The 12,446-nt window shown below is 34.4% G+C and overlaps 2 protein-coding genes across 4 annotated transcripts in view; both read left to right on the top strand.

The window, feature by feature from the left end:
- The window catches only part of LOC127858910 (perlucin-like protein), a 5,091-nt gene extending 582 nt beyond the window's left edge, over positions 1-4,509 (top strand). Inside the window, exons 2-6 of one of the 2 annotated variants that reach the window (XM_052396234.1) lie at positions 188-297; positions 526-613; positions 2,087-2,176; positions 2,970-3,093; positions 4,313-4,509. In XM_052396234.1, coding sequence (XP_052252194.1) covers positions 188-297; positions 526-613; positions 2,087-2,176; positions 2,970-3,093; positions 4,313-4,346 — 446 coding nt within the window. In that variant the 3' untranslated portion in view covers positions 4,347-4,509. The remainder of the gene's footprint in view (positions 1-187; positions 298-525; positions 614-2,086; positions 2,177-2,969; positions 3,094-4,312) is intronic. The other variant, XM_052396235.1, reaches the window with a different exon arrangement.
- Positions 4,510-7,276: 2,767 nt separating this feature from the next.
- LOC127858668 (asialoglycoprotein receptor 2-like) lies at positions 7,277-10,571 on the top strand. 2 transcript variants are annotated; one of them, XR_008039016.1, is made up of 6 exons: positions 7,277-7,487; positions 7,909-8,018; positions 8,208-8,295; positions 9,382-9,473; positions 9,881-10,013; positions 10,391-10,571. XR_008039016.1 is itself a non-coding variant. In XM_052395872.1 (6 exons), exons 1-5 carry the CDS (start codon positions 7,430-7,432, stop codon positions 9,947-9,949), a joined length of 426 nt encoding a protein of 141 aa, XP_052251832.1. In that variant the 5' UTR covers positions 7,278-7,429; the 3' UTR covers positions 9,950-10,013; positions 10,391-10,571. The 2 variants fall into 2 exon arrangements, 1 of the variants encoding a protein (XP_052251832.1); XM_052395872.1 differs by having other exon boundaries at positions 7,278-7,487; positions 7,900-8,018.
- The last annotated feature ends 1,875 nt before the right edge of the window (positions 10,572-12,446 follow it).

The raw sequence follows: 12,446 nt of genomic DNA, 5'->3' as shown, positions 1-12,446 counted from the left end.
GATTTAAGTCCGTTTCCTAGGCATAGAACTAGTACTTGGTGTCTTTAAAGGAGATCTAAAGAACGCCCCTCTCAGTGTGGATGGAACCCGTGACCTCCATGTCGCTAGGCGAACGCTATATCCATTTTATCACGGCACCTTTTACCTCTTTTCAACCGATGGGTTCAATTAACGCTTGTTTCAATAGAAACAATGGCTTCACCTCCGGCTTTAACTTTCTGCATGGACAACTGGGTGGCCTTCAAGGGCTCCTGCTATTACTTCCATCACTCGGCGCAATCCTTCACAGAGGCACAGGTACACTCATTAATCTTCATACCGTAATCCGTAATAAAGTGTAACAAGTGCGAATTTTTTAAACGGTTATTGTTAATTTTCGCTAGATAATCCTTTTTGTAAACTACAAAGTACGCATATTCATAAGTAAAACTTGACGACTAAGTTGAACATTATTTCTTAGATATTCCATTTGTTTTTATTAATTAGTAAAACAGAAGCTTCCACTATTGTTTCTTTTTAATTAAGCACGCGTGTCTCCAAATGAATTCAAACCTCGTACAGATCGACTCGGAGGCGGAAGATAAATTCATCAAAGACTTCCTGAGCTACCAAAGTAAGACTTACACTTCCTCAAATGTGAGTCTTCTTGTATGTCAAATAATATATCACACTTATCGGTAAGAGATTTTCAATCTCACCGGCAAGGCAATCTCAATTACAATTGGGGACCTACACCAATTTCAATGGTACAACTTCCTCAACAACCAAAGTTAGACTATAATTATAATCCTCAATCGCATGAGTACGTAAATCTCAATATATAAAGTATATCAACACAAATGATTATACTATCGCAACAATACATTTCGAAACCTCCAACAATTACAGTAGGACTATAACAATTACAGTAGGACTATAACAATTACAGTAGGACTATAACAATTACAGTAGGACTATAACAATTACAGTAGGACTATAACAATTACAGTAGGACTATAATAATTACAGTAGGACTATCTGAAACATCAATTCAACGATTTTATAATCGACAATGGTGGTATTGTCTAAACAGGTAAATTAAGACTAAATTAACATTATTCCAAATCAATCTTGAAAAGACTACCCAAACCTTTAAGCCTGCTTTAACCGTTACATTTAGACTTATCAAACAAATAGTTACGACAACAGCAACCACCAATGCATCAATTTGTCAAGACTATACATACCGCCAAGATCAGTCTGCCAAAACCACCAAGCAATCACTAACTATTGCATCAAGGTACGACTAACACAGCCGCCTATTTAAGACTTATACAATAATTCAATATATAACACAATCTCTTACACAAAGATTAAATGAACCACTATGGTAAAATAACATGAACGACCAATTTAAGACAACCTCCCATTTACAATGGTAAAAAACACAAATTACAAAGACAAAATGATGATAAGTATAACGCAATCACAAAGACAAGATAATCTTAAGACAAAGGAAAGACCTCAACAACCAATGCCAGACAACCTCAACAATACGATCACAAGGTAAGTCTACGCCGACAAACATTGTAATAATAATAACGCGGACACAAAGACTAGATAACGTAAAAGACGGCGGTAAATTCCCTTGTTCAAAAGTTCAGGTACTTGTATCAGTAAGAAATAAGAAATCACAGACTGACATATACGATGTTTAAAGTGAAATTAAAATTTATTTTTCTGCAGATTGCGCACTTTTGAAAAAAGAGAACAGCCGATATTTCAAAGAATAAAGTTCTAATAAATGTGTTTATATCTTTGTCAGTTTGTGCAATTCTATAGCAGTCTGATATTCACGGCTAATGCGGTTAATTATTCTCAAATAACACACGAGTTTGCTTGATTATTATTGGAATTGGAGCATTGCATGATAACATTAGCTGTATTGTGTACCGGTATTTAAGTAACAAACTACCTACTTATGATGTAAAGTAGGAATCGAAAGAATGTTCTATATGTTTAGCTTTTAAAAGGTGAATTTGTTATACGTAATATGCTTCTTGTATAGCTGTCTATTACCGATACCACGGTTTTTGGTATGTTTCAGCCCCAAATTTCTGGTGGGTGGGTTTATCTGATGACGACATTGAAGGTATCTGGAGCTGGGTGGGGTCAAAGGACACGCCCACATTTACAGGTTTGTCGACATTTTGTATTAAAATAGATAATCAAAGTTAAGAAAATGTATTAAAAAAGTCGACTACATAAGTATCGGTAATTGGGTAATTTTAATGACAATACTATTATGATCAGACTCATTCTGTTAAAAGCAATCATGCATTTCTTATTATTTCGGTTTCTTGCAATGTCTTCGATTGTCAATCTGTGTGTTATGCTTTGAGCATTTTATTGATAAAGAGGACGGCAACTGACAGAACCTTTTGAAATTTACTTTTTTTCCGTTTTTCATTTGAAAGTAGGTCATGTTTATTCCAGAGTGATGCTATGGATTTTAAATTGCGTAACACACACGTATGTAGTTAATTTATGGATTAATAGAAGCTTTATCAAATGTGTTATATGCTACTTAGTTTTCAATAAAATGTAAAAATATTTCAAAAACAAAATTAGCAAGAGTTTCGTTTCTCCATAAAATACCTATTTGTAGAATAAGCACGTGCGCATAGTAACAAATTGTAATAACCAATCAGACCGCCCGATAATCTGAGACAAGGTGTACAGGAAACAGATTACTAAAGGGAGCTAAGTCTAGCCAGTGTTTTGCCGATTTAAATGCAGTTTTCGTTGTTAAGTCCAAGAATACACATTTAACTATATATTGACCAATACCACATGTGTGTTTTTGTATTTGTTAACTTCCAAAATTCGAATGTTTTCATTAAAAGGGCCGATACTACGGATAGACATGCTATATTTACTAGTTTTCGTTTTTTAATGGCAAGAACCTCATAATATTTTTTGTTTTCAAGACTGGTTTCCCGGTGAGCCCAACAACGCCAATAACGAGGACTGTGCCATTTTAGACATCAACCATCAATTTAAGTGGACCGACATCGCCTGTAGCAAACTTCTTTATTCCATCTGCGAGATACAGTAAGTGTTGAGCATCTAAATCGACTTATTGACTGAATTACCTTTACCTCTACTTCCCCATTTTAACAGAAAACATAAAAACAAATCGCTACGACGCTTAATTTTTTTGCGGGGAATGCTTATGATTGTTGACGGTTGGCATTCTTATCATGGCGTCATAATATGTTGCGCTTTATATTTGTAAAATATGTAGTTTTTTCTGTTTTGTTGCTTTTTTCTGTGTCTTAAATTTATGACATCTTCGTATAAAATTGTTTGATTTCCTGATCGAATTCTGTTTTAATATTACTAGTGAGTTAATAGTTTATTCGAGTGATATGACCTACCACCAAACATCGACCGATGTAACAACTTCCTGTCGAACTGATATACAAAAATATTACAGGCAGCGTTATATCAAACAGATCGAAATGTAGCGATATAATATAAACAATCAGACAGCTTTATATAAGGCAGATATCGATATTGCCTCAACATGTGAACGATTAAGCTAACGACCGACAAATTAAATGATAGACTGAGGTACCACCGCGAGACTCATTGCTTGTAGAACAAACCAATCCTGCTAATAATATGACAAGGGGTGTATTAAACAATTACAATAACATGTAACTGTTTGATTTGTTGATTGATCCAGCGACCGTTGTCTTGGTGACCGATTAAGTGGCGGTTTGCCTTGCTGACCAATCATGTAAACGTTTGATTCATGACCGATCAACTAACCGTTTGACTGCTTCCCCGATCTAATAACTGTCTGTTTGGTTGACCGATCGAGTGGCTATTTGACTGGATGAGCGATCAAGAGACCTTTTGACTGGTTGCCCGATCAAGTGCCCGTTAGGGTGGATGAGTGATCGAGTGGACGTTTGACTGCTTGCCCGATCAAGTGCCCGTTAGGGTGGATGAGTGATCGAGTGGACGTTTGACTTGTTGACGGATGAACGACGAAGTATCTAATAAATTAAGGCCAATCAAGTAGTAATTCAACTTTAACTTTCTGACCAATTAAGGTTACAATAATAGACCAATGTAATGGCCAAGTAACCTTTTATAAATGGACTGACTAAGTGTTTGATTTACTGAAAGACCGACTTAGTAAAGGTTTATTGAGTATTTATTAAGATCTCAATAGAAGTCACACTTGTACTTATTTAAACACAACGCATTTGTACGCGTCTAGCACAAACATTTTACTGCAGTTGTATTCAAATACTTTCAGAAGTGAATCCAGTGCACCAGAAGTCATTGGATAGAAGAAACGACACCGATGCAGAGATGAAATGAATTTGTATTTTTATAATAGTAATGGTGTTTCACCGTCGGAATTTAACTTTTAATATGAACTTAAAACATAAGCAGTGTTTATAAACCGGTTAAGCTGGATACTTTAATGTTATAAACAAATTTAAAACAATTTACCCGGTGTTGTCAACAAATATAAATTTTATTCGTCTCTCTACTGCGTCATAAATTATACAATCCCCTTATCGTCATTAAATATTCATTTTACATCAGACCGACTGAAAGTTTAAGACTATAATAGAAAATGTTAATAATAAATTATGCCAAGTACCTATTACAATTATGTTTGTAATTAATAATGTGCACTTGATAAGGACTAAGAATTAAAATGTTAAAAGCAGAGGAACAGTCGACAGCTAACACTAGATCGAAAACTCTAAAGGAAAATCAAACAATCTAGCATGGTATACATACCGTATATACTCGTTTTTTGAATGTATGAAATTGTTTCTAAAGCGTCAGTTTGCTAAACTGTGAACAATCCTATTTCAGGCAAATAAGGAATACCATCTACACGTTAGTTATCCGCAGATATTGTTGTTTTACTTTATAAATGGACATGCTGTATAAACCATCCTTCTTAACGACAAGGCAAGAATTCATTTTTTTAGAAAGTACGTTAAGCATTAAAAAAGATTGCCCATTCGCCCATTGTATTCAAAAGTCTACTTTCCTATTAAAATTATTACCAGACTCAAACAAAGGGACAACAGGGTGAGTTTCCTGTGAATTAGGACCCCTTAACTAGATGGATTGGTTTGTAATAAAATTTTGCACCGATAATTTTTATGTTCAATTTGTTAAAGCCTCACATATTGATTCCAAACGTTATTGTGTGTTAATTTTAGAATCACCAAGACACCAAAGTCATAATGTTTTATTTTGGGAATGTTATTGACGCTGTTGGTCGGTTTTGTTATTCAGCAAAAGAGTTGGCCATTATTTCCGTCAGACTATTTGTTAACCTTATTTTTTGTTCAATATATTTTATTTTCATGCTGAGTAGGTGTGTTTGGATCGAGGACATCTCACTCCACACCGTACAGTGTTAAACAATAATATATGCATATTACAACAATATTTTGTACATTTTATCAAAAGTAGCTTTTTAATTTCACTATTAAAATGACAAATAAACATTTGTCCGCTTTTATGATATTTTTCGTTTAAAGAAAGCCTATCTTTAGCAAACATTCAGTTGAGGCAGAAAGTGTCATCCCTGAAGCGCTGTGCGGACTCGTCGCTTGATTGCTATAGTGCTCTAACTTCCATTTCGATTTTAGTGACCTAAGTGGTTCATTTAAGGGTTTAACCTTTATTTTCTAACTTATTTATGCACGTATGTGGGCACAAATATACCGGAGTATTTACCAGCAAACGGGAAACATGAATTTAATTAAATATTTATTTTAGTAAATTATATTTTAATGTTATTTGCAATTTTATGGAGATAGAGCATTTCTAGCAATTGATAGGCTTATTTGAGCATGAATTCTACTTTGCTGTAAGTCCTGGAGATGGTGCAGTACAGATTCACTTGTTTGTAAAAATGTGGGAGATAGAGCAAAATGGAATCGAAAAACTTCTTCTGTGACGACTGAATCTTGAATCCGATTACGTGATATTCAAGATCTCGTTCTCATGAGCACAGCGATATTAAAAACTCATTTTTGAAAAAAATGGAGATAGAGCACTATAGCAATAAAGCGACGGACTGAACAGGCTAATCTGGGACGACACGTTACGCACATGCAGTTAACCCCCTAATTCACAGAGCATTGACTAAATATACATTTTAATATTAGTCTTGATGTTTCGATAGAATGCATCAAAATGGCTCTGAAAAAAGCATACGTTTAGTCTTAAGCGATGTAAAACTCAACATTAACTCTACCGTTTTAAATGTTCGCATTATATGAGTACATCATGGACTGCCAGGCTTAGAAACTACGCCACGGGCGAAGGCCATGGTCTGGACGTTCGTTATGCGGGATGCTGTGGGACGATGTACATTGAGGACACCACTTTGAAATGCCCAACGTATCGCATGACGCTACGCAGACGAACACTGAGCAGTCACCGTTGTTTTACAGATTTATCAATAGTCTCTTTCATTTCAAAGTCCATATTCATATAATGAGGGCTTGGATTCCTATTTTAGTAAGACTTCTATAACTAACGAACCCTAATGTTAACTGTTCCCTAAAATCAGACCATTTAAACATATTCCTGTGTGAAGTCTTAAAGTCATAACAAAGTTATGATGGTGGTGGATTCAAATGTTGTTTTCAGATGTAACCTTAATTATTAAATATATATTTACTTTGTTTATTTCCACTTCAAAAAGTTTATATATAAGTATATGGAATGTCATGACTTTTTTTAATAAGATATATGTTACATATGTTTAAGCATATTCGGTAATATAATTTCGCGATGTGAAATCGAAAGAACATCGCGAAAATAGGTGACGTAACGATGTACACACTATAAATAACGCAAGTAGATTGATCATTTTATATATAAAATGTATGCAATTCATTATGCATGCAAAATTTGCATTCCTGGATTGACGATTATGATCAATCTACTTGCGTAATTTATAGTTAACTGGTAGGTACCTTGTACCTGTACCCAGTAAAATGTATTTCCGAATATACTGAAAATATGACAACTTATCAACTTTTTTCAAATAATGTAATAAACCAGTCGTGATATTTTAATCATATATATTTCGTTTTTTGTCAGCTTGAAATAACGTGTTTGTAGCTAAAAATTTGTATCAACGTCGTCATTACAAAACACACCTCAAACACAATGAAGAATAGACAAGCACTATTGTTTCTTATCTAATGTAGTTTAAATGTTATTTCTGATGTTCCCCTATTTCTGAATACTAGGTCAGTCATTCAATATGGAATCCGTTATCAGCAATTGAAAAGGAAGGAACAAAATCTGAAAATTGAATAAACAAAAGTAAGGACAGAAATAAAAAGAAAAAACAACGTACGTGGACAAGCCTCACGCACACGCAATGCCTATACAGACTTACTCCATCTTGGTGTCGTTTCTTTGCGTGTGTTTGCAATCATGTAAGCAGATGACTTTTATATTTTGTTGTAATTGCATTCGTGGCCAAATTTAAGACATTCTTTAATATTGTCTTTCAATGCGTTGTATCATGTCAGTATGACATAAAACTTATATCATTAAATGAAAAGACGTATGTCTCTTGCAATTGAATAATATGAAATTAAAGATAAGGAAGAATAAAAAACATTACAGATCTTTTGTTCTCAATAGGATTCAATTGTGTTTGCAACTCGCCTATTTCCATGCGTCATCGAACGTGGTCGACTTAGCAAAGTGTAGTATTGCTACAGTAAATATCTATTGGCCCGTCATGACTGACACGCAGTTTCTGCGAGGAAAGAATAGAACGATAACCGCTCTTGCTGCTCAAATGGCGTTATTGAAAATACACGAGCTTCTTTTACTCTTGAGTTTCCATAGGATTCGCGTCCCCGCCACGTGCATTCACGTCCTGTCCGGACAACTGGACGGCTTTCCAGGGCTCCTGCTACTACTTCCATTATTTAGAGCAATCATTCACTGAGGCACAGGTATATCAGCGAATTTCTTCGTGGCCAATATATGCAAGTATTTTGTTGCACAAAGATTGAATTCAGAACCGTTGATAAATACTTTTTCAAAATTTTAAAACAAGAATATACAATAGATCCATTGGCAACTAAGTAGAAAAGGATTTTTACTAATGTTGTTTAATTGTTTACATATATTTTAAATTTAAGCACGCATGTCTCCAACTGAATTCCAACCTCGTTCAGATCGACTCATTCGAGGAGAACCAGTTCATCAAAGACTCCCTTAGCCACCATAGTTAGCCTTTCTCAATCCCAAATGCATGATCATCGCAGTCACTGATGTACATGTAAGACTATATAATGAAGGTCAGGCTGAATCATAAGTATGAATTTTAAATGGAACGTCTATGTGTTATCATTTAATCGGATACTCCATGAAAACTGTAATTTTCGGAGTAATTTTATTCGTTCTATCTCGCTCTGTTCTCATCACAATTGCTCGCCATTTCACTCCTTCTCAGGTGGGACTGACAACGGCCCCTATCTACGGCCATCAAACTAAACTAGCATTTATGTAAAAACAGCAAAACACTACAACAATAATGTTATTCCATTTGTGCGGAATATTTGTATTTAAACCGAACCGGTCGTGTGTTTCTGAGCTTTCAAAAACCACAAAAAATTTCCATGTTATGTCGAGTGAAAAGAATTATATGTTCAAAAGTGTTTTGATCGGCTTTTAAAGAAATCTTTTCACGTTTTGGTTAATTGACAAAATTGAAAAAAGTTGTTTTAGATTCGCAAGTTTTCGTTTTAGTTATGATATTTGTGAGGAAACAGTAAAACTGAACATTTACCATGGTCTAATATAGCCATTATATGCATCTTTTGACGATTTAAAAACCTGAAAATTATAAAGCGTTGCAACGCGAAACGATTGAATAATTTGGAGAGTCCTGTTGTTGTCGTTAAATTTTGTGAAACTACAAATATTGCTTATATAAACTATAAAACACGTCTCTCATATATGCTTGGCAGGATGGCCGAGCGGTCTAATTGGTTTTAACTTCAGGACTCCTGGGGTCACTGTGTCGAGCTCTGCTGCGGGCTACTTTTTTTCCTTTTTTAAATTTTATTCTTGATGTTTTACTGGAGCTTTTTAGATCCAATGTTTACATTTATCAATATAAAGCATTTAATGACAACCTTCAAAACATGCCAAAATCTGCGAAAAGGCCCCTTTAAACGATCTGGAATTTGAGTCTTACTCAATTTATGTTTAATTAGCCGATTTAATGCTCTTTATCCGTATGATGTATCGCATAAATGTTGAATATTCACGTATTATGTATGAAATTGTTAATGTGTAACTATGTTTCAGTGCCATCAAATAGATGGTGGGTGGGGCTATCTGATGACGACATCGAGGGCATCTGGAAGTGGACGGGACAGGTGACAGGCCCAAATTCACAGGTACTTAGTCATTTGTATAACACAGGATGTACAGGATAAGTAATAATAAATATGTATTGATTGAAGTACGTGTGCACTCTGCTCGTGAATATTTTATATATTTATATTTGACAGGAAATCTTCGACCAACAATTTTCAACATATAATCATAATACATATTGGTTTTGTTTCTTTGTTTTAATTGATAAATAAATGTTAAACTAGTCGAGTCTGTTGAACTATGCATTTTATTTACTTAAGCATGGCATTAAGCAAAACTTAACGTTTGGCAAATATGTACGATATACTAACCAGAATATTATACATATATTTAAGAATTTTTAAAAATAAGGCTTTATACATCATTAGCTTGAAAATTGAGTTTGTTTTCTATTTCAAAACATTCTTAATATTGTAATCTTTTCAAGACTGGTATCCCGGTGAGCCTAATAACTACGACAACCACGAAGACTGTGCCATATCTGATGGGTCCTTAAACCGCAACTTCATGTGGGTCGATGAAGACTGTAACATCCACCGCTATTCTATCTGTGAGCTCAAGTGAGTGTCACGTGAACAATTTGTTACCGCAACCGTTTGTCTGGATGACTGATTAATTAACTGTTCATTTGACTAGATCGCATTGACAAATTGACCGATTAAATCAAGGGCTTACAAAGAGACCGATTGAATAACAACCGACCAAACGTTCAAATATACCTTATGACTAATGTAATGGAAAAGCGATTTATGGATTGATCTAGGTCAAGTTTAACGTAAAGACAGACCATGTGTCGACAGAAAACGTTCCTTCTGATTGATTGAGTCATAAGTACATCGAAAACGAATCCAGCGTATTATTATTTTTAATCTGCATTAATTAAGCAAGTGTGTAAAAACTCTAGCTCAAACTTTGTCTTGATTCCAAATATTTTCAGAAGCAATAGCAATGGACCTATTATCGTCGGATAGAAAAGAGACAGATACGCCGAAGCAGACACGAAATAAGAATGTGTATTTGTTAATGTCAACTGCTTGAAACATGTACGTTCTGTATTGAAAGCGGAAATAGTATTACTAGTTAAGTGTCTGGATTGTCAATATAAAATACTATCTCTTTGTTTTCTTCTTGTGTGTAATGTGCAATAAAAAAAAACTAAATGTTATTTTATCCGATATTCTCGCCATACTTATAGGATGACGTTTGCATGGAAAATAAGTGCCATCGGCAAATTTCGTCTTATTTCGCTTACGACTTTTACACTGGGGGCGGACGAGGTCGAAGCGTAGTTCGTTTGTTTACGACGTCGGGTATATGTTTTACTACAAAGCTTTGTGTCAATACACTACTTAATCAGGCGAGTTTCATCTTTACTGATATTTATTCATTAGAGTACGGAACATCCAGTAATGGAAGGTACTTATTTTCATTAACAAACTAATTACAAATGCGCGTAGTTGCAACCTCTACATTGATTTTGAGCTAAATTCGAAATATAATGATTTGAAGTATTGAATAAGGTGGTTATTCTGTTCAAGTAGCCAAGTACATAGACCTAACTTAAATAAAACTAAATGAGACTTTGATACATTGTACATTAACCATTTTAAAGTACAAACCAGGTTACGAACATATTTTTTAATTTTGAAATCATTCAAATGCTTTGTTTCGAAGGAAATTACAAGTCGCTTTATGTATAAGTTTTGCACAGAGTATGTATTGGTTGTGCAACGAACTACACATATAATGTATATGTTTCTCAACAAAGTACGCCAATATGTATTTCGATGGAATGTGTATTGACACAATGTTTCGTAGTAAAACATATACCCGACGTCGTAGACAAACGGACTACGCTTTGACCTCGTCAGTCCCCAGTGTTTAAGTTATCTTTAAAATATGTTCGCTTTCTCATCGTCTTCTTTGACTGAGATGATATCATCAGTTGTTAGAAAACAAACCAATACCTCTACGTTTTGAAACGACGACATTACAAATGCTAGCCACTAGCGTGGTATTTTACGCTCATTGAGATGGACGAGGATTTAGTTCAGTGCATTAGTATTCTTTAGCACATCGCTAATCCTGATACTCGTGCATCTGCTGAGGAGACTTTACGTTTGCCATCCGTCTGACCGTCCATCCGGGCTATCGCAACCTTTAAGTGACCAGTTTTAATATAGATGAAATATTGTAGGGTTTGTATTTCATGTTGTTTAATGTGTATGTTGTTTCGTATTGTGCTGTTTCGTGCTGTTTTGGCGATTGGCATATTCCCTTAAATAAAGGACCAACACATCGTATATAATAAGAATGCAATACTACTCAAGCAGCTGGAGTTTCACTTCGTTATACTGTATTCAATGTGACTTGCAAATAAGTTTAAGTGACTAACTTTCCACAAATCTCGACGATAAGTGAAAAGACTTAATTAAATATTGGTATATTAAATGATTGTTATAAAAAAATAACCGGACGTCATAATGTTACTTGAAAAATGCATTAGTTACGAAGCTTAGCATAGAAGTTGAGTTTCCTGTATTGTAATCGCTGACTCTCTTTAACAATTATGCAATAATCACATGATTTTAGTGCACTGTGTTTGAAGACGAATTCAAATAATAGAAAACGCATATGCGTATGCTCGAATACACACAAAATTGACCAACCTAATGGAAATTAAGGAAATATTTGATTTTAACATATCATATTGGCGTGGTTTTAAATCAAACAAAACATTAATCCAAAGCATTTTTTTCGATCATTCAATCTAAACATCATGTAGATACAAATACATTTAATTATCAATCTAGATTATCGCGTACAAAGCTAAATGAGATAACCTGCAAGCCGTTTTATTTTTCATTTTTCATTTCGAAATCTTATTTACCTGTTATTTCAGAAATTGTTAAACACTCAGAAAGCACAATATGTTAAAATCAAATATTTCCTTAATTTCCATTAGGTTGGTCAATTTTGTGTGTATTCAAGCA

Source organism: Dreissena polymorpha, chromosome 14 (assembly GCF_020536995.1).
Source record: "Dreissena polymorpha isolate Duluth1 chromosome 14, UMN_Dpol_1.0, whole genome shotgun sequence".
NCBI lineage: Eukaryota > Metazoa > Mollusca > Bivalvia > Myida > Dreissenidae > Dreissena > Dreissena polymorpha.
The sequence above is the reverse complement of the archived record's forward strand: the minus strand, read 5'-3'. Positions and strand labels throughout refer to the sequence as shown.

Coding starts and splice junctions, on each gene's coding strand:
- LOC127858668 (XM_052395872.1), top strand. CDS start 7,430: ATGCCTATACAGACTTACTCCATCTTGGTGTCGTTTCTTTGCGTGTGT. Junction 7,488..7,899: donor TTGCGTGTGTTTGCAATCAT/GTAAGCAGATGA, acceptor TTTACTCTTGAG/TTTCCATAGGATTCGCGTCC. Junction 9,474..9,880: donor TGACAGGCCCAAATTCACAG/GTACTTAGTCAT, acceptor AATCTTTTCAAG/ACTGGTATCCCGGTGAGCCT.